This window comes from Lepisosteus platostomus, chromosome 4 (genome assembly GCF_059453375.1).
Source record: "Lepisosteus platostomus isolate fLepPlt1 chromosome 4, fLepPlt1.hap1, whole genome shotgun sequence".
NCBI classification, from domain to species: Eukaryota; Metazoa; Chordata; class Actinopteri; order Semionotiformes; family Lepisosteidae; genus Lepisosteus; species Lepisosteus platostomus.
Window position 1 is genome coordinate 12,125,760 of NC_142614.1, and position 20,541 is coordinate 12,146,300.

Here is a 20,541-nt window from a genome sequence, read left to right on the forward strand (position 1 = left end):
TGGAGAAGAGAAATGACAGGAATCAGCATGTGGATGAACAGGAAACTGGTCTTTTAGCAGTGGTAATTTGAGGTGATGGAGTAGGAAAAGAAACGGCTTTGAACTTGATGCACAAAGAGACAGTGATGAAAAACAGAAGCATTTCCTCCCACCCACCCAGCGGCATTCTAACTGCTTTATCAAATTCAGGGTCACAAAGGAGCAATCAATGGGTGCAAGGCAGGATACTCCCCGGACAGGACGCCAGTCCATCTCAGGGCACACACACTCAGGGCCAGTTTTACCAGATGACAATTAACCTACTGTACCAACATGTCTTTGGACTGTGGGAGGAAATCAGAGCACCTGGAAGAAACCCAAGTAAACATGGAGAGAACATACAAACTCCACACAGAGACCCAGGAACTGAACCCAGGGTCCTTGCACTGCACGGCAGTTATTTCAAAATATATTTTACACTTAGAAACAGAATTTAACAGATGTTTGGGAACGTCTGTTCTATATAAATACTGCCTGGCTACCCACAACTCTGCAGATATCTTTATTAACTCCCCTTCTTCAAATCCATATTCACTGTTTCAGCTGCCTCCCTGGTTCATTCCTCATAAGAGATGGAGATTAAGACAGAGCTTATTTTGAACCAGCCCTGTCATTTCCTCAGCCTTGGGAGTTCATGCCAAGGTATTAAGTACACTGTCTTGTAGAAGCTGACCTGCTCTTGATTCATTCCTGACCTGGCCTGGGTGCCCTTTAAATAAAACACCTGTTGTATGTGACATTTTGGAAATAACTGAAAGGCAGGGAAAACAGTATCAAAAATATTGTCATTGTGCCGTGTTTGGAAGCATTCTGAATAGTTCTAGTACAAATGCAGTGGTTACTTCTAAACCCTCATTCATTGTAGTAATGAAGAGTGACCAGAGCCGACAGACTAAAAAACTTACTGCAAAACCACTTGGATTCAGAGCACCATGATGGATTCACCTTGTGTGTGTCTTCAGTGTTCAAAAATTCAATATTTTAAAAATGTGTTTTTGCAGTAGTTGAAACCTAAGCGACATGTTTACCAGATGCCTTTATTGTTGACAGCAGAATGATAGAAATCTGTCCTAAGGAATTTGAATTGAGCCAGGCAAAGCTAATCACTATGAATTTGAATGGTAAATCTATATGGTGAAGAGAAGGATATTTGCCTAGGCATATCTTGCAGATTATTTGAATGGTCTCTGCGTGGACTGTAAAATTTGAAAAATGTTTCTGCAAACCTGCAGTGCTTTGATTGCAGCCTAAAACTAACAATTAAGCCTAATCGTTAATGGTACAGGCACAAACTTTCAGTTCAGAGGCACATGCAGACATCTACATGGAGCGGTGCTGTCTGTGTAGCCTTTATTTTTGTTTAAGTGTATTTGAATTGCTGTCTTTTGACTTATATCGTCCATAAAGTCTTACCTATTTTGTAAGTTACCCTGGATGGGGGTGTCTGCAAAGCAAATCAGGAAGAAAATAAATGGAAGAAATTAATACTGAATAATGCCATTGGATATTTTCAAATAATCTACTGGTAGAGATGTCAACACCCTGAGTACCTCTTTGTCAAAAAACATAACTTTCACAGTTATCTTCCTCTTCAGTAGTGATAATATCAATAGTAATATTGGTAGTAGAAATCTTCAGTAGTTATAGTAGCAGTAGTAACTGCAGCTGTAGTAATCCTCTTCAGTAGTAATCTACTACTAAAGCATTTCATGTATGTGGATCATCTTGCATATAGTAAATAATCAGTGCTTGTAAAGGCTAAAATTCTTTATTGCCTAATGCATTAAAGTACAGATCTAAAGACCATTAGGGCTATAAATAAATAATGTAAATATAATATAAATAATGTGTAAAGTGACTGAAAAGGTATTTATGTACTAACACAACCTACTGAAAGCCCCACCTCACATATTTACAATCATGATGTGGAAGACACCAGTGGAAACTTGAGGGATGGGCATTTGAAATATTTTTTTTTTCCCATAACCCAGAACACCAAGGAAAAGGCAAGGATTGGACTTGAAGCCCTCAGTCATAGGCAATGCTATTCTCTCTGCTCTGAGAACAGCCATTTACCGAACAGTTGCTTAATCATTTGGCAGTGCAATATTATATATGAATTGGTACTAGATGTAATTTGAATGGCATCCACATAACCTGCAGAACATTACTGTATATCCTTCTCTTTAAATAAGTGGGTGAGTCTGACTGTTGCCATAGAGAAGTGGGCTGGGTGCAGAGGTCCTGTCACCGAGCAGTTCCAGGTGCAGAGCTGGAGTGAGCACCTCTGACCACTGAAACTCCCGCAGGAAGGACACGGGCTGATTCTGAGACAGGTACCGCATACGAGGAGAGAGAACCAGACAGAAACAGCGAGACAATTCAAATGTTGAAGGAACAATTAATAGAAGTAAATAAGTTTAAAAAGATGCCAAATGGTGATGATTATCTTTAACATATGGTTTTGTGCAGGTATATACAATATGATAGGTAGAAAAGATAATTCGCTGGTTTTATATCTAGTACAAAACAGGAAAGGAAAATGGAAAGGAAATATAGCCTACTGCAAATGCAGGAAGCTGATAAAATGATTTTTTGTTTCTGCATGTGTACAGAGAAGTGAAAAGAGAGCATGACGAAAAGGAAAAGCGATCGAACTCTTCTTGTCATCCTAGGTAAGCATACAAATGTACTGAACCTTAAGAAATTAAACTATGCTGCTAACTTTATACTGATTCTGTTCACTGGGCTTTAGATCAGTAACTCGAACGGAGACAGTTAAAATCCAACATGGGTCAAAATGGGTCAATTGAATGAGGCTAAAGAGCTGGCCGAATGCAAAAATCGAACTCCACATACAGTATGTTTAGCAGCTGTGACAAAGGAAATTCATGCCATCTGCGGCTTCAGTAAAAAGGTCGTACGTGGGATGGGATGAGGGGTTCTCTGATGTTGTCTGTGGGTTTATTCCACGTGCTGGTAGCCCTGCTCCAGCCAGAGATGTGAAGGTTGATGGGCAGGTGTGCGCAACACGATTAAACAGTTTAGCAGGTTGAAAAGGGTAGTGCATCAGCTCAACACTGTCAAATGGGTATGCATTGAATTCATCAATCAATCAATCAAATAGTCGTTTCCAGAAGGCATAAGATAAGATCACTTAATTGGCCATATACAATTTCTTGTATTAGGAATTTGTCTTTTTTGTGTACCCCAACTTGCTCTCCATGAGACACACAGACAGGGAGAGAAGCTTGGGGTCAGAGCGCAGGGTCAGCCATTTATACAGTGACCCTAGAGCAGTTGGGGTTAAGGGCCTTGCTCAGAGGCTCAACTTAGTAGGATTCCTCTGCCACCCAAGGGATATGAACTGGCAACCTTCCAGCCACAGTCACAGATCCTTAGCCACAGAGCCACCGCACCACCCCAATCAGAGTGAAAATATTTTCCTTCTGGGGGGTAAGGTTCGCAGTTAGCATTGTTGTCTCACAGTTCTGGAACCCTGGGTTCAATTTCTGGGGTGCTATCTGCATGGAGTTTGTATGTTCTTCCCTTGTTCGTGTGGGTTTCCGACCACAGTCAAAATACATACTGGAAGGCTAATTGGATGTCTTCAATTAACCTACCACTATGCCTAACTTACCAGTATGATCTCAGCAAGAAACAGTCATAAAGCAGGGTACATCGTAGACAGGCCACCAATCCATCGCAGTGCAGACAGACACAACTACAGACGCATTTGCCAGAGCCCAATCAACCTACCAGCATGTTTTTGGCCTGCGGGTAGAAACTGGAAACTCATACAAACACACAAAGAACATACAAACTCCGTGCAGATACTGTTGCTGAATTATCACTGGTCAAATTACCACGGCTGAATTGTCATGTGCCTAATTGTCATGCCAGACCATTTCCAGATTAAAAAAAAAATGTCTGTTTCTTTCACTGCAGGTTGGCTAAAAATTTTCTGCTCAGCTGATGATGGTTCAGGTGGGTAGCTGCGTCAGCATGCGTAGGCTGCAAAGGAACAAGTAATAGGTTTATTCACCTGAAGAAGGCTCCATGGCCGATACGTTGTGTTTTTTTTCTTCTCTTTTCAGCATGGAATAAACCTATTACTTGTTCCCGATGCTTTTTATAGTAAATACATGTGTAAATTTGCACCCAAGTGATCATTTCACAGTTGTTATAATTGTATAACATTACAATGTACAGTATATGACATTGGGTATAGTGTCATCGACTTTGAGATTGTTTAAGATTTAAGATCATTTAGTATGGAAAACTATAAATGTCTGGAATTATTAATAATATCCAAATGGAGACTCAGTAGTAATAGATACCAGACTCCTGGGAAAAAGTAGGTATGATAAAAGAAATAGTGTGCCTGTGTGCCCTTTAGAGAATGATACTGGATGGTAAAGAACATGTCTTGCAAAATAACCAAAATTCCAAGGCAATCGTTTAACAAAATCTTTCTATTGGCCACGGTGATACAAATTGGTGAATATACTTGACCTTGTGTGGAAAGGGCACAAGCTTTGTTTTCTATCCAAATTGCAAATTCAAAGTGTTTCAGCTTTGGGATTGAAATACGCTCCTTTGGCAAAAGTTCCTCTTTTAGTTTCCTAGATTATTTAGTATATAAACTCCCAATACTCACTAGAATAGCACATACTGTATCATCAGCATCCTTTAATGATTCACACTACACATTCTGAGTTAATAAACTGATTTAAATGCAGTGATAGTTCCAATTAAATCACCTGCTCCATTAAACTGAGTTCAAATGCTGATTCAATCACGTTTATCGAATGCAATAACTATGATGACATGCCCTTGGCCATGACCTCTTCAAATAAACGTTTTTATTGCTTGTAGCTTTTTAATTACTGGGTTTACAATAAGAACTAATTATGATATCTATCCATCCATTTTCTATCCCCTTTAGCCAAAGAGAGTCATGGAGGAGCCAGAGTCTATTCTAGCAAGCAATAGGCACAAGGCAGGATATACTTTGGACAGAACGACAGTCCATCACAGGGCAGACACACACAGACACAAACGAACAAAAACAAGGGCCAATTTTTTCAGATGCCAATTAACCCCATGTGAACACGGGGAGAACATGCAAACTGATAGCACTCACTGAGTAGAGGTAAACCTCTCATGCTGCACTCATATTATAATATATAACATTTATTTGAAAGTGCTTAGAATGCTGCCTCACTGTACTGGTGACCTGGTTGTACCCTGTATTGTGTCTGTTGCTTGCCAGGAAAGGCTCCAGCTCCCCCGCAACCCTATATTGGATATAAAGCGGGCAAAGAAAATAATGATACTGTAATAATGATGATATTATAATATGAAATTCAGTATCATGTGAGCTTTAAGTCTAAAAACGTGGTGCCAAAGTGAGTTTCATTCTTTACAGATCCTGCATGTAGTAACAACTGTGGTCCCAATGCGCAATGCACTGCAAGCATCTGCTCCTGCCTGCCAGGATTTGTTCAGCAATTTACTCAATTTCCTCCAGGTCTATCCAACCCATGTTCAGGTAAGAATTTTCCAAGCACAGACTGAATTGATACATCTACAGGTCATCAGTGATGCTCCTGGGTTCATCGGGTGTTTTGGGTCTTTCAGCATCATACACACTCCCCCAGGTGACCTATCTGAGGCGGACCAGACCTCAGCTTGTGTCTAGGTGACTCTAAACTAATCCCCATGGATCTCCACTCTTGGTCTGGAGCCATCCTGAGGCTCTTCCTGCTGCTTTCTTTGTTTTGAGGATAGCTTGTCTCCTCCTCTTCCCCACAATGCCCAGTACACTGAGAGTCCTAGACAGTGAATGAGCTGGAAAACATCTGCATCCTATCTTGACCAGCATGCACTGGGAATTTCAGAGGTATCAGGTAGGTAGATCATATTTAGGCCACAACAGATCATTAGTCCAGATCTTCTCCTGGTTTCCAAGGTGTATAACTCTTCCTCTCCCAGAAGGGATGAGCCATCACAGAGTTTACCCCCAGCAAATACTGTTCCCCATCCATACTGGAGCAACCTGGATCAAGGACAATGTCTCCAGCATGGGTTCAAACCCATGACCAACCAATCATGAGTCCAGAGATTTACCCATTACAGTGCTGTCCCCCAAGAGGCAAATCTGTTCTCCTATTCTTTTTTTTCTGATTTCTGAAATAGAAATCCATCCATTGGATTTTTATTTGTTTTCAAAGTAGAATTATGTTTACAATAGAATTTTTTTTTTGCCTGCTCTCCCCTCAATGACATGCACATTTTCTTTATTACCATCATTTTCACAGGCCAGAGCTGGATGAAGGTCTTCAGGTATTTCTGCCTTTGCTCATCTAGCTGATGTGCCTTCACTGTACTGTCTTAGAGGAGGTCTTTGTGGCTGCTGTGGTCTCTTTGGATCTGCGATTTTTATTATGTCCTGCAGTCATGATAGTCTTTACAACGATGTCACATATTTCTGCTTGTGCTCCTACATATTTCTTTTATCTGTCTTTTGTTGTCATGCCATATGTCTTTGGGATATGCTGTTTTGTTTCAGGGTCATGTTTTATGTTTGACAACACGAATTCAGGTAACAAATATTGGTCAAAAACTTGCCTGTTAAGGCACAATGGTATGCAAATGCTCCCTTCTTCGCGTGAAACCACATTTAAACTGCCCAACCTAGTTTCACTCTTCCTTCTCTTCCAGGAAGCTGGTTATCAGGTGGTGATATCCATTTCCTAGGAGGTTCTCCTTATGCAGTGGTACAGTTCTGGAGGAGAAGTGCACATTAACACCCTCTGCTATTTACTCTCTTTGTGCTATAAGCAAGCTTCTCCCCTTCTGACCTGGCCTCAGTTTGGGCCAGTGAACTGAACTTTTCCCCTCCTGACAGGACATCAGTATGGGTCGAGGAACTGAGCTTTTCCCTTCCAGACCGATCTCAGTATGGGCCAAGGAACTGAGCTTCTCCTCTTTTGACTTGACCCAACAATGAAATGGGCCAGAGAACCAAGCTTTTTCTCTCCTGACTGGATCTCTATATGGGCCAGCGATCCGAGCTTGTCCTCTCCTGATCCAACCTTAGTACGTACCAGAGAACTGAGCTTCTCCCCTCCTGACAGGACATCAATATGGGCCAGCAAACTAAGTTTCTCCCCTCCTGAGAGGACATCAGTAAGGACAGAGAACCATATTTCTCCCTTCCTGACCTGACCTCGTTATGGGCCAGGAAACCAAGTCTCTCTTCTCCAGACCTGACCTTGGTATGTGCCAGCAAACTGAGCTTCTCCCCTCCAGACTGGACCTTGGTTTGGGCCAGAGAACTGTGCTTCTCCCTTCCTGATCCAACCTCAGTATGGACCAGTGAACTGAGCTTCTACCCTCCTGACCCAACTTGACCTCGGTGTAGGCCAGTGAATATTAAAAAATATAAAAAACCGGTCCTTCTTCATAGGTGTTTGAGAACCCTTATTAATCAGTTTATTATAACACTTATTTATTTGCAAAAGCTTGAATACAATAATCCCTTTCCTTCTTTGCAGACATCAATGAGTGTAAAGACAAACCCATAATCTGTGGTCCAAACGCACAATGTACCAACAGTGTTGGAAGTTACACCTGCTCCTGTAACACTGGATACACGTCCCCTGCTGGAGTCACTCTGACAAACAGCACCAACCCCTGTCAAGGCAAGAACGTTCTTTAAAATGTTCTATAAGATGTTCACTTTATGAGACCTGTGAGCCAAACTCAATCATACACCTGTAGAGGGTACTGTAGGTCAGTTGCTTAAGATGGGTGTTGTTTGTGTTTTGTATGTTTTATCAAATTGTATTCATTATGTTTATGACAGATGAAACAAAGAGCTTGTATTTTTATGATTACAAATGCACAGGAACATTTTTCAATTAATGTGTTGAATGTACAGTAATTGTTAAATAAATAAGTCAAAAGATCCAGAAATCATATATATGTACTTTATAAAGTATATCTTTTTTAAATAATAGTGTTTTTTTTTTGGGGGGAGGAGTCTGATTTAACAGATCTTCATTAAAAATGGATACTCCTTCCCCCATATTAATCTGTTAAACTGATGGTTTACTGTACTTTAATTTTATATTGCCTGTGTTTTCATGTCACCAGTGTTAACTGGGAAGCTTGAAAGCAGTTCATCCACAATTTGATGGACAGTATGATGGCGCAGCGGTTAGCATTGCTGCCTCACAGAGTTAGAGACCTGGATCTTGGTGTGAGTGTGTGAGCTGGGAAGTTGTGGGCCCAGACTTTGGGTGGAACGTTGTTGTCGTTGTACCCTAGAACAAGGTTCTTCACCAGTCTGTACAAGATTATGCCTCTTTGAATAAATGTTTCCTCATAATAAATGAATATTAAAGTGATATATTACAAGGGTGACAGCTCTCAATTTTATTGTGTTTCTCCAGACAAAAGCATTTTGTTTGGGCACCTTTGCAGTCAGGGTAAACAATGTTAAACCTCACTTGTGATTTTGCACTTGTAAAGACAGCTGCACTAAAAGTAAACTTGCTTCTTCACAGATATCAACGAGTGTACAAACACCCCGTCACTCTGTGGTCCAAAAGCACAATGTGTCAACATTCCTGGGAGCTTCAGCTGTTCTTGCGACTCTGGATTCATTCCTCCTTCTGGAGTCAAATGGACAAGTGTCTCTTCTGCATGTATAGGTTACAGTTACTCTTGTATAAACACTTTATATCATTTTCCAGTGACATGATAATGGTGGTGAAAATGAAAATGATTATATCTTATAATTTTCACATATACAGTATTTAGAGCCATTCCAGGCAAGTACAGTCCAAAACATTCTGTAGGATCTGTAGAAATGCTTTATTTTGCTCAGTCAAATGAGGTCTACAACAGATGGGGTCTACAGCCTGAGGTCTACAACGTATCGTACATCTATACAACTCATTATACATCTATGAGACTGAGAATACACCTCCTGTTGCAAACTGAAAGTCAGTAGTCAGGATAGGAAAGCACATGTATCAGTCTGTACTTTCTTGCTTGTCTGCCAGGGATCAGTTGAAGTTGGCTCACTTGCAATCTCAAAACACAGGCAGCCGTGCCAAGATCTTCGGAACTTTATCTGTGCACAGCCAGGGAATAATGACAAGCAATGGGGTTGTCTTGATGACAGTCTGCACTGCATTAATTTCAGTAACATTTCCTGATGATTTCCACAATTACCTAGATGTCATGCAAAACCTTTTTTGGGTCCTCAAGTGACTTGGGTATTACACCTATGTTCTACTATGGTAGAACATAGTAGATGAATAGTTTATTGCTATTCATTCAGTAGATCCCACAAAGACATTTATAATTCTGCAGTATGCCCTACTGTTCAAAAAGATACAGATCAATAATATTTGGTCTTTGTCTTGACTTCTTACAGATCAGAAGAGGTGTGTGAACAATGATTCATCACTCTGTGGCCTAAACGCATTCTGTACCAGCCCAGATGACCATTACTTATGCTCATGTCAACAAGGGTACACTCCCCCTAGTGGTGTCAAACAGCCTAATGCTTCATATCAATGTGAAGGTAAGAAGTGTTGTCTTATACATAAAGTGATTTGTTGGCACAGAATAGACAAGTTCAGAATTTGCAGAAGTTCCAACAGTGTTGGCAACTGATTTATTATTAGATAAAAGAGGTCGTATTTGCTTTTAAACATACCAATGATTTGATCTGCACATGCCTTGGACTTACAAATCAAATCAAAGTTTATTTATCAAATGCACAACAATACGGCGTGCAGCAGTAGTTGCTGGCAATGAAATGTATTTTTCTGCGAGCTCACAAAAATCACAAAATTCACAAAAACACAAAAATCACTAAATTGGGTAAATTTATTCCATGCCCATTAATAAATTCTACAGATGTAGACTTATTTGGTCCTGATCATAAATCATTCAGCGCAGAGGTCAATATTTCCTCAGATAAAAATGCACAAGTCTCATATCTGCCAAATAATCCAATTGAAATATATTTATATTCCAGATTCTGCGCTTTCCTAATTCTACATACAGTAACAAAGGCATAATTACCATAGTCTCCTACTCCCTTTCCTGTTTTCAGTCCAGACAGCACCTTCACAGCTAGAAGCTGAAGTATATTACTGAAGATTATGTACATGTTTATGTTGTTGTATTTGGCTTACACATGTAGCATATGTGATATTTGATTCGCCATCTCTCAGACACCCCTCCTTGCAGTGCCAAGAGCTTTCTCAATATGGGAGGCTGGAACAATCTTTGGAGTCTTGGGGACAGACATTACTTTTACAGAGTTGTCTGACAATTAGATGCCTGTTACATTGCCCCAGTGCTATCTGCAGTTGTTAAGGGTGCACCCCATTTTAAGATCAGAAACTACTCAGAGCTGTAGCCTATAAAAGAACAAGTAACAGTGTCCCTGATCCCAAAGCATGTCATCTCTGCAAAAAGGGTAGTAGATTTGTAGATTTTGATTGCTGACCTTGCCATTTCTATGAAGCAAAAACGAATTTAGAACAGATAAATTGGCGGTTACAATGAGCTTCTTTCTTTACAGACATCGATGAATGTGCAAGTAACCCCTCAGTCTGTGGTCCACAATCACAATGTACCAACACTCTTGGGAGTTACACGTGCTCCTGTGCTACTGGGTACTTCCCTCCTTATGGAATCTTCCTGACAAATGCTTTAGAGCCATGTAGAAGTAAGTTGCAATGCAATGAAGATTAAATGACCTCTTTAATAGCTATAGTTAAAATCAAATTGGAGGAATATGCTTTTATTAAAAATACTGTAGACCGAGATTTTATAATGTCTTGATTCCAAGCAAATTGTCATCCAGTCATGAGCAATGTTTTCCTGACATGGAGACTTAACTGTTCACTGACTGTGTCTCCCCCAGTTTAGATTGCTGGCTCTGCCATTAGGGAAGGCTGACGGCGTACAGTAAAGGCACCTACAGTACCCTGCCCAAAACACAATATTGTTATTTATTAAATGAGAGTCTTAATGTCATGTCACTGTACAGGGTGTTTGCTTACTCCAGGGTAGGAAATACAGAGCCACAAGACAGTCTCTTGTCTCTATGGATATCTGTCACAGTTAAGAATGCAGTACTTTTAGAAAGGGGGCATTGGCAGTGTATTTTACAGGACTTTAGCCCATTCTCTGCATCTCTGGATGAAAGATGTTATATTTTGCATATCTTAGAGTAATATCTCAGTAGTGATATCAATGAAGCCTTCATCAAAGGCCTGCAGTTCCAGCTGATTTGAGCTGTGGTGATGGTTTTTTTAAAGGCACGGCAGACTGCGAAAACAACTTTGTGGCCTGCGGGCCTGATGCAGTGTGCTATCTCAATCCGGACAATTACAGCTGCTCCTGCAACACTGGATACATCTCTCCATATAGAGTCAACTTGACAAGTGTAAACAACCCGTGTCTTGGTAAAAACTTTTATAAATATCTGTTCACTTCATATTCAGTGACAAGCAATAAAACAGCATTGAAAATGTAAACTTTATGTAGCTGCTTTGCTTTAGATGGGTAATAAGTGGCAGCATTAATGAACTGCTAATTTACACCATTATCTAATATCAATAAATCAGTAATACCATTACTATATAAATGGTCGTGCCTCTGTGTCTCAGATGTCCGAGGCAGGTAATTTGCTTGATTAGAACAATTCAGCTTATTTCAAACGTATTTCAGGCCAACAGATTTGTTGAAGTGGGAAGCACAGTGACACTTTGCAGTGCTGGGGCCCTGGGTTCAGTTCCTGGGGAGCTATCTGCATGCTGTCAGTATGTTCTCCTCGTGTTGGTGCGGCTGTCCATCAGATTCTCTGGTTTCCTCCCATGGTCCAAAGACATGGGAGGTCAATTGGCTTCTGGGAAAAATGTACATGTATTTGTGACTGTGTGTCTCTTGTGATGGACTGGCATCCCATCCAGGATATACTCTGCCTTGTGCCAGTTGCTTGCCAGGACAGGCTCTGATTCTTCTAGGACCCTGTATTGGATATAGTAGTAAGAAAATGAATGGATGGAAGTACGGTTCAGACATTACATGTGATGCAGACTGTGCAGATGGTGCATACTGTTAATCCTCTGGTATTAATCCTAGTACACCTGGGAAGTTGTACTAATCCACGTGACTTTATATTAATGTCTGTGTACAAACCTCAGAGCTGATTCTTTTTCGGCTCCCCACCCAGGACCCTAGCTCTCTGGGTTGTTCCTCTTCCAGAGAAGACTGAAAAGACTCCTTCCACCCTGAGGTCTTCCCTGTTCTCTTCTCTCTTACAGTACTTTTTCACTAACTCCTCACCCTCTAACAAGCAGTCGAGTACTTATAAAGATTAAATCTCCCCTAATTTAATTATCAATTAGGGTCTACAATTTGCTGCTCTTTAGACAATGTTTAAAACTAAAATTGGTGAAATATTGGATTTCTGCAGAACGTAATGTATGTGAAATTGTCCACACAATCTGTGGTCCAAAAGCGCAATGTGAAGACACTGATGTGAATTATAAGTGTACCTGCGATGGTGGATATGAAAGTCTTGATGCATACTTTGTGGCCAGTGCATCAAATCCCTGTACAGGTGAGTCACTGAGTTTAACCCTCCCATACATATACACGCACACATACAGTACACACAATTTCTCTTTTCAGAAGGGAATGAATCATTTGCATACTTAAACTTTACTTTATTGTACGCCTGATTGAATGTCAAGAAAAGCCAAAACATAACAGGAACAAGGAAGAGTTAATTTTTTTCTAAGCCAATGATAATCTGAAGCATGAAACACACATGTCTAATAATTGCTGTTGTACATTGTGTTTCCCAAGCAAGCCAGACTCTGAGCTAAGTTTCCCAAGCAGAAAACAAATGTTGCAAATGTGCAAATATGAATACTATCTAAGCCACTGAATGCTCTAGATGATTATAGTTACAGCATCTCAAAGCAGGCCCTCAAGGTTGATATGATGCAGATTGTCTAACAGCCTGAAATCCATTCTCTAAGACTTAGTGAGTTTCTGTATTATAATTATACTCTCTCACCTAACGAGTATGACCATGATACTGAGATTTATTAACACCATTGGACGAATCCAGAATGTATCAGAAGTAAAGAGCAGGACATGCCTGCCGTTTTCAACTACAAGAAGAGATCACCGTTTGACCATTTGTTCAGTTAAAGTTCATGAGAGGAGCCAAGTTTTAATTACAATAATGCCTTTGATTGTCTTCAGACATTGATGAGTGTAAAAAGTTCTTAATCTGTGGTCCGCATGCACAATGTACCAACACAGTTGGGAGCTACAACTGCTCCTGTAACACTGGATACACACAGCCTGCTGAAGTCACCCTGACAAACATCACAAATCCATGTCAAGGTAAGAACTGTGCTCTTGTATAAGTCTTATTGTCCTTAATCTCATGAAGAAAAGAGTGAGTATATGTTTTAGACAGATCTCCCTATTTCGCATTATTCTTGATCACAACTATTAAAAATATCTGAAACTATGTTTGTAAGCACAATCGTTAAATAAAGTGTAATTTGAAATTAAGCAAATATGAAAATTACTAAGTAATGTAAAATGTTAAATGATTTTTCTGCAATGGGCTGTATTGTTATAGTCGAACCTGTGTCTTAAATGGCTTGTGTTTCAATGTCATAATGAGGGCCTAGGCTCAATACATTGGTACAGTATCACAGTAGGACAAAGCAGAGTCTGAACACACCTGGACACTAGATGGGAACGTCTGCATGTTTAATTACTTCTTTCTAATGGTTAACTTTCACAAAAAACAGTGTAAAAAACTAATATACAAGTAGTTTAGGTGGGTAGCTGCCTCAGCATGTGTAGGCTGCAAAGGAAGAAATAATAGGTTTATTCCATGCTGAAAAGAAAAGAAAGAAAACACAACGTTTCGGCAGGTGGGAGCTCACACCTGAAGAAGGCTCCACGGCCGAAACGTTATGTTTTCTTCCTTCTCTTTTCAGCATGGAATAAACCTTGTTCCATTAATATAGGAGTTCTGGCTGCCTTATAATGTATACTGTATATAGTATATACACTCCTCATATTTACACTTTCAGGACATTTTATTCTGTGCTTTCAGATTTCATGCATCTTGTATCTTGTATCTAGTCTGATTGTGCGTCACCTTATAACCTATTATCCTTGGTGAAAATCTGTAATAATGTGAAAATTGAAAGCAAATATTCTTTACATCAAAACTATTTCTCAGCAACCATTTTGGTTCAAAGCAGCCTCCTTATTTGGAGAAAATGAATTTCTGGTGAGAAGCCTTACAAACAAAGCCTGTTTATAAAATACAGTGAAATCTAAATTGGGATTCTGGATTCAGACATGGTTCATTGTAGACGAGTTGTCACCACCTCATGGAAGAAGGTTCACATCAATAAAGCTGCAATTATCAAATATTCCACCACACAATGTGTGGGATGAGGTCTGTATCTGACTATGATGTGCTATTACGCATGTCTTGGGATTAAAAGTGATCAGGACAAATGTTAGGGTTTTCATGAAAAAAAGAAACTGTACCAATCCATTACCCCACAGGTGAGTATAACAGAAATGTTTAAATGGACAAAGATTTAAATTAAATACTTGGATTATTGGATTCACAGACATTGATGAGTGTGCAGATAATTCCTTAGTCTGTGGCCCAAATACACAATGTACCAACACTGACGGTAGTTACAGCTGCTCCTGTGATACTGGATACACGCCCCCTGCTGGAGTCACTCTGACCAGCAGCTCAAAACCTTGTCAAGGTAAGAGCTGTTTTGTGATCACAATGCAGAGGCCAGTGACAGAATTAATTGTGAAGGTGTCAGGATGAATATAATTGTGCGACAATGGAGTCATGGAGGCTACAGCTGCTCCTGTAACACTGGATACATGCTCCCTGCTGGAGTCACATTGACAAACAAAACAAACACCTGTCAAGGTACAAACTGTTTTAATGCAAATGCAGTGCCGTGACCAGTGACAGAAGTAATTGTGAAGGTGAAAGGATGAATATACAGTAAGTGTGACAATGGAGTAACAGAGACTGCTAAAATAAATTCACACTCACCCAATAGCTAACTCCTCCACTGTCGTCACATAACCTATTACTGGCAGCTGATGTATATAGATAAATCAAGTGGGTACATAATCAAAAACCCATACCTCCAAGTGTAAACAAATGCCTGACAGCTCTTGATAAAGAGTTACATCATAAATTGTAACTGTTATGATGCGCTGGAAGTAATATTTCTTCCTTCCATATCTATGATGTGGAAGCCTGTCTAGTGTGACAGAGAACAGCTGAACGGATTCAGTTTAACCTGTGGTCTTCTTTAGTGAGTTTTGGGTCCGCGCGTCGGTGTACTGAGTTGAAAAGTGTTAAGGATTAATTTCTTAAGAATGTTTATAGATTCATCTTTTATACTACTGTATATGTCAACTGTCAAGAATCTTCCCTTTAAGTCTGAGTTGCAATAAGTTTTTATTTTAAGCCATTTTTTTCCTTGAGTAACAATACATCCTGGGATTTTCATGTCATCAGATATTCTAGGAAATCTTTACTCCACACCTAAGTAAAGCACAAAATTAATGTTGATTATGATTCGTCACAGACATTGATGAGTGTCAACTGTTTCCAACAATCTGTGGTCCAAACGCACAATGTGCCAACACTGCTGGGAGCTACAGCTGCTCCTGTGACACTGGATACACGCCCCCTGCTGGAGTCACTCTGACCAACAGCACAAACCCCTGTCAAGGTAAGGATTGTTTTCATAGAATATATGTCATTGTGTTCGCTGGTAATCAGTAACTAATGAAACAGATCAAAGATGCCAAGCCCTGTTGAAATCAATGCATTTTTGCTTTAAGAGAAAGCAAGACCTTTTTTATTGTTTTACCTTTGCATGTTTAATAATTTCTTTATAATGGTTGACATAAATAACTGTAAAAACAACTAGGAGCATAGGATGGGCCGCAAAATGTCTAGAAATTTAGACGGATACTTTGAATACTACAGAAGGTAAGCAGCCATTGTTTTAATGTAAATTACATTTCAGATGTAACAAACATAAATTTTAGCACAAGACTTCATGCATTTATTTGCTCAACTGGAGAGAGGAGTCGGGCAACAAAGGAAGTCTTTAGGCTGTAGTTGTTGTTATAGTTGTTGTAGGTTACTGTAACCTAAAGATCAATGGTTGTTTGACTTTGGAACTGAATCTGGCGGTTGTCCACCTTTTTTCCTAGTAAAGTGAGTGTAAGCAAGTCGACTGCACTGCTGGCCGAGAACGCATTGCTAACTGTTTGCAGAAAAGAGTGTTAAGGTTTATTTACCTGTGCTTATTGAAAATGACCAAAGTGGTATATAGGCTCATATGAGGTGCACTGTTTAGTTAGTTAATTGGAGGAGAGTTAAGAGCCATATTTTTAGATAAGACTAATTTACAGTAGATTGTGTATAATTTTGGAATGGTTTAGAGCAAGTCCTTGTTTGTGTACAGATGATTTGGTGGATAAAGACTCTTTTGTACTAGGTCTTTCGAGCCTCATGTTTAGAAGAAAGCCTGGCGTGGTACTGCAATGTTCTCTGAGGACAAAGAGGGCCCAGCTCATCCAGAGCTCTGCACACAACGACACCAGAGCCACTTTTTCAGCCAATACAGGCTGAGATTTGCTATCTTCCAAAACACAGTTGGACTTCCATCCACCCACTCATCCATTTTCTAACCACTATGTGCAATACAGGGTCACAGAGCTGGAGCCTATCCCAGCAAACAACAGGCACAAGGCAATATACACCATGGATAGGACACCAGTCTATCATAATGCACACACAGACACAAATACACACACGCACACCAAAGTCAATTTTCCCAGAAGGGAATTAAACTGTCAGTAAATGAAAGGAAACCAGACACAAACACAGGGAGAATATACAAACTCAACACAGATACTATTGAACCCAGAATTGATACTATTGAAGTCCAGAATTGAACCCAGGGCCCCAGTGCAGCAAGGCAGCAAAGTTAACAACTGTGCCATCATGCCACCCAAAGCTGCATAATATTGTTCAAACTCTCCCTTCAAAATATTCCATATGTACTGACAGATACAACGCATGATTAATTAGCCCCATTCAGGGGCCCAGCCTGGCACTGGGCCTGCACTGTGTGTGGAGTGACAACAGAATGTCTTGGCGTAATAATGAGTCATTCCATGAGAGGAGTGTCAGTAGAAATGGGCTGTTACTTGTAACCATATACCAATTTTGTAATTAAATCATAATGAAGTATAAAAGGCTGTTCTTTGGGGTTCACAAGAAACATGAGAATTTGTGCTATGGTCATCTCCCAAAATCTATACTAACAAAAGCAGTTAAGCTGCATAAAGAATTAGAAGTTTGATTTCAACTATAATTTTGATTTTACACAGATATTGATGAGTGCGCAGTCAACCCTTCAATCTGTGGTCCAAACGCACAATGTACCAACACTGTTGGGAGCTACAGCTGCTCCTGTGACACTGGATACACGCCCCCTGCTGGAGGAGCACTGACAAGCAGCTCAAACCCCTGTCAAGGTAACAGTTCGTCAGTAGAACAAAACATTTTCTTTTATTCAATGACACTGAAAAGAAACTGATGTGTGGAGGGAGTAAAACTTATTTAAAAGATGGATGGATTTAAAAGTAAGTCAAGTGAATATTAACTTTTCTTGTTTTCATTTCATTTCACCAGAATTGCTTTCAGGAAAATTTGTAATCGTTTTTTCATTGAGCATATAAAGCACATAATAAAATGCAGAAATCATTTGTGTTTTACTTCTTCCTGAAATTTCAGTTGACTGTGTGCAAGGAGAAAGCAATGAATTTATGCAGTAGATGCGGTTTGCTCCTTGCAGACACTGACGAGTGTGCAGCCAATCCCTCAATCTGTGGTCCCAACGCACAATGTACCAACACTGCTGGGAGCTACAGCTGCTCCTGTGACACTGGATACACGCCCCCTGCTGGAGTCACTCTGACCAGCAGCTCAAACCCCTGTCAAGGTAAGAGCTGTTTTGTGATCACAATGCAGAGGCCAGTGACAGAATTAATTGTGAAGGTGTCAGGATGAATATAATTGTGCGACAATGGAGTCATGGAGGCTACAGCTGCTCCTGTAACACTGGATACATGCCCCCTGCTGGAGCCACATTGACAAACAAAACAAACACCTGTCAAGGTACAAACCGTTTTAATGCAAATGCAGTGCCGTGGCCAGTGACAGAAATATTGTGAGGGTGAAAGGATGAATATACAGTAAGTGTGACAATGGAGTAACAGAGACTGCTAAAATAAATTCACACTCACCCGATAGCTACGTCCTCCACTGTCGTCACATAACCTATTACTGGCAGCTGATGTATATAGATAAATCAAGTGGGTACATAATCAAAAACCCATACCTCCTTATACAGACACAGCTCTATCAAATGTGTTGACTACCTAAAAGTGTGAGCTTCTTGTGTTGTCAGTGTTACAGACCTGGGACTGGGTGGGGCAAGCACATCTGGGACTGGGTGGACCTGTTCAGGCTGGAGGGACCTGGTGTTCAAATGTTTGTCTATGTCCCATGTCCCTCTCTGTTAGTAGTAGGAGTTATTAGGAGAAAGGAGTTTGCAGACTTATTGGCAGCAGAGTAGGAGTGTGTGAGCTAAGGGTTAGAGAGGGTGGAGAGCAGAGCAAGCTGGAGAGGGAAAGCTATAGTGTGGTATTGACACACTACTTTATCTTAAACCTACATATACAGTAGTTTTTGTATCACCTTGTTTATTGAAAACGTCTGACTTCTCATGACCTCCAGCATCACAAAGCTGCTTTAGAGTGTTTTCCAATGATTGAGATCTGACCCAATTTCAAACAAAAATACAAACATGAAATTGAGAAATACTAAAATGTAAAGAAACCTAAGTGCATGAGAATATGGGTTTTCCTACAATTATGATAAAGGCACAATACAGACTGAAAAATGGTTTGGCCCTGACTGTCTCGCTTTCCACAGACACTGATGAGTGTGCAGTCAATCCTTCAATCTGTGGTCCAAAAGCACAATGTACCAACACTGCTGGGAGTTACACCTGCTCCTGTGACACTGGATACAAGCTCCCTGCTGGAGTCACTCTGATCAGCAGCTCGAACCCCTGTCAAGGTAAATAAAATGGGTTTGACATCAACATTTGTCGCACAGACTTTACAAGTCCTTGGTTGTCAAATGCCTTTAAATTGAAATCGAGTCATACCAGTAAAACTTTAGAAATGTTATTCAAAACCACAACACAATGGTGAAAATACAAAATGTAACCTTATCAGTGTGCCAGTACTAGCAAAAATAACAAAAGTATTAGTGGTACATTCTTTATTTGTTAATATGCTATACATTTTTTACAGAAAGAAGGAAACCTGTCATTGTTCATGTAATATACATACCAAGTTCTATATATGTGAGTTGCTAACCTCCTACACTGAAGTGTTACAATACTGGCCTGACACTGAAAATGTGTTTGTGTCTAAGGCAGCACAATGCTAAGTGCAGTCTCAGTCAGACCTTTTTGTGGTGTACTGTGCTCTCTGAAGGCACCAGTTCTGTAGGGTTTGGGCATTTACTGGGACAATTATTAATTGTAGCAGTAAATCACAAAATTGATTCTTTTGATGGCTTTAGAATCCAATCATGCGATATAACTCAAACAACGCACACACACAGGTACTAATACACGAGGATTCATTTATTAATACATAAAATATGCATATAAACCTAACAGATCTTATCGAGAGGGTTATCAGAATACAAAAGATATATATTCAGTCAGTTACGAAGTGTTACACATATCAAGAGGACATACGTTCAGTATATCATTCATTAAGACAGTTTCATAAATGAACTTGGTTATAACTTCTACATTAGATACTCAAAACAAGTACATAACTCTTAGGAATTAAATTGATATCAACTGGTTGGGATAACAATTGAATTCTCGAGCAGTAATGCAGTGAAGTTGAATACTCATCCAATCTCTGGGGATTCAGATCTCCTGCAGGCACAAAGAAACAGTTGCAGGCTTGTTGCTGTCCAATCCGCGCTCTCTGGCTCGGTGCCAGGCTGTGCTGTGCGGCTTGCGACGGTGCGCTGCTGATGCTCACTGACCGGCTAGTTAGTGTTGGCTTTAACTAGCAAAGTTTGCGCACAGGAGAAAAGATGACTGTGGGTCCCAGCAAGTCAGGAAGAGGACCGGTTCGTTCCTGATGAAGCGCTAGTTCTGAATAGTGATTCAGCTGTCCACAGTTCCGACCTGTTCACGAGGCCTGCTGCTGGTGCTAACCTCGGGTGGATCCTCTGGTTACTCTCTGGCAACC

General features: G+C 40.2%; 1 protein-coding gene and 1 long non-coding RNA gene across 2 annotated transcripts in view; both read left to right on the forward strand.

Annotated features, from left to right (window-relative positions):
• Positions 1 to 2,180: 2,180 nt before the first annotated feature.
• Positions 2,181 to 7,742, forward strand: LOC148672667 (uncharacterized). The gene is made up of 5 exons (XR_015935844.1): positions 2,181 to 2,375; positions 2,655 to 2,714; positions 3,988 to 4,026; positions 5,471 to 5,593; positions 7,602 to 7,742. It is a non-coding gene; the product is annotated as an uncharacterized LOC148672667 (long non-coding RNA).
• Positions 7,743 to 9,483: 1,741 nt separating this feature from the next.
• LOC148672668 (uncharacterized) overlaps positions 9,484 to 20,541 on the forward strand; it is a gene marked incomplete at its 5' end in the record, with an annotated part of 78,278 nt that continues 67,220 nt past the window's right edge. Inside the window, 10 exons of the mRNA XM_088627272.1 lie at positions 9,484 to 9,643; positions 10,655 to 10,801; positions 11,397 to 11,543; positions 12,557 to 12,703; positions 13,357 to 13,500; positions 14,763 to 14,909; positions 15,759 to 15,905; positions 17,581 to 17,727; positions 18,048 to 18,194; positions 19,190 to 19,336. Of these exons, the coding sequence (XP_088483398.1) occupies positions 9,484 to 9,643; positions 10,655 to 10,801; positions 11,397 to 11,543; positions 12,557 to 12,703; positions 13,357 to 13,500; positions 14,763 to 14,909; positions 15,759 to 15,905; positions 17,581 to 17,727; positions 18,048 to 18,194; positions 19,190 to 19,336 (1,480 nt within the window). The remainder of the gene's footprint in view (positions 9,644 to 10,654; positions 10,802 to 11,396; positions 11,544 to 12,556; positions 12,704 to 13,356; positions 13,501 to 14,762; positions 14,910 to 15,758; positions 15,906 to 17,580; positions 17,728 to 18,047; positions 18,195 to 19,189; positions 19,337 to 20,541) is intronic.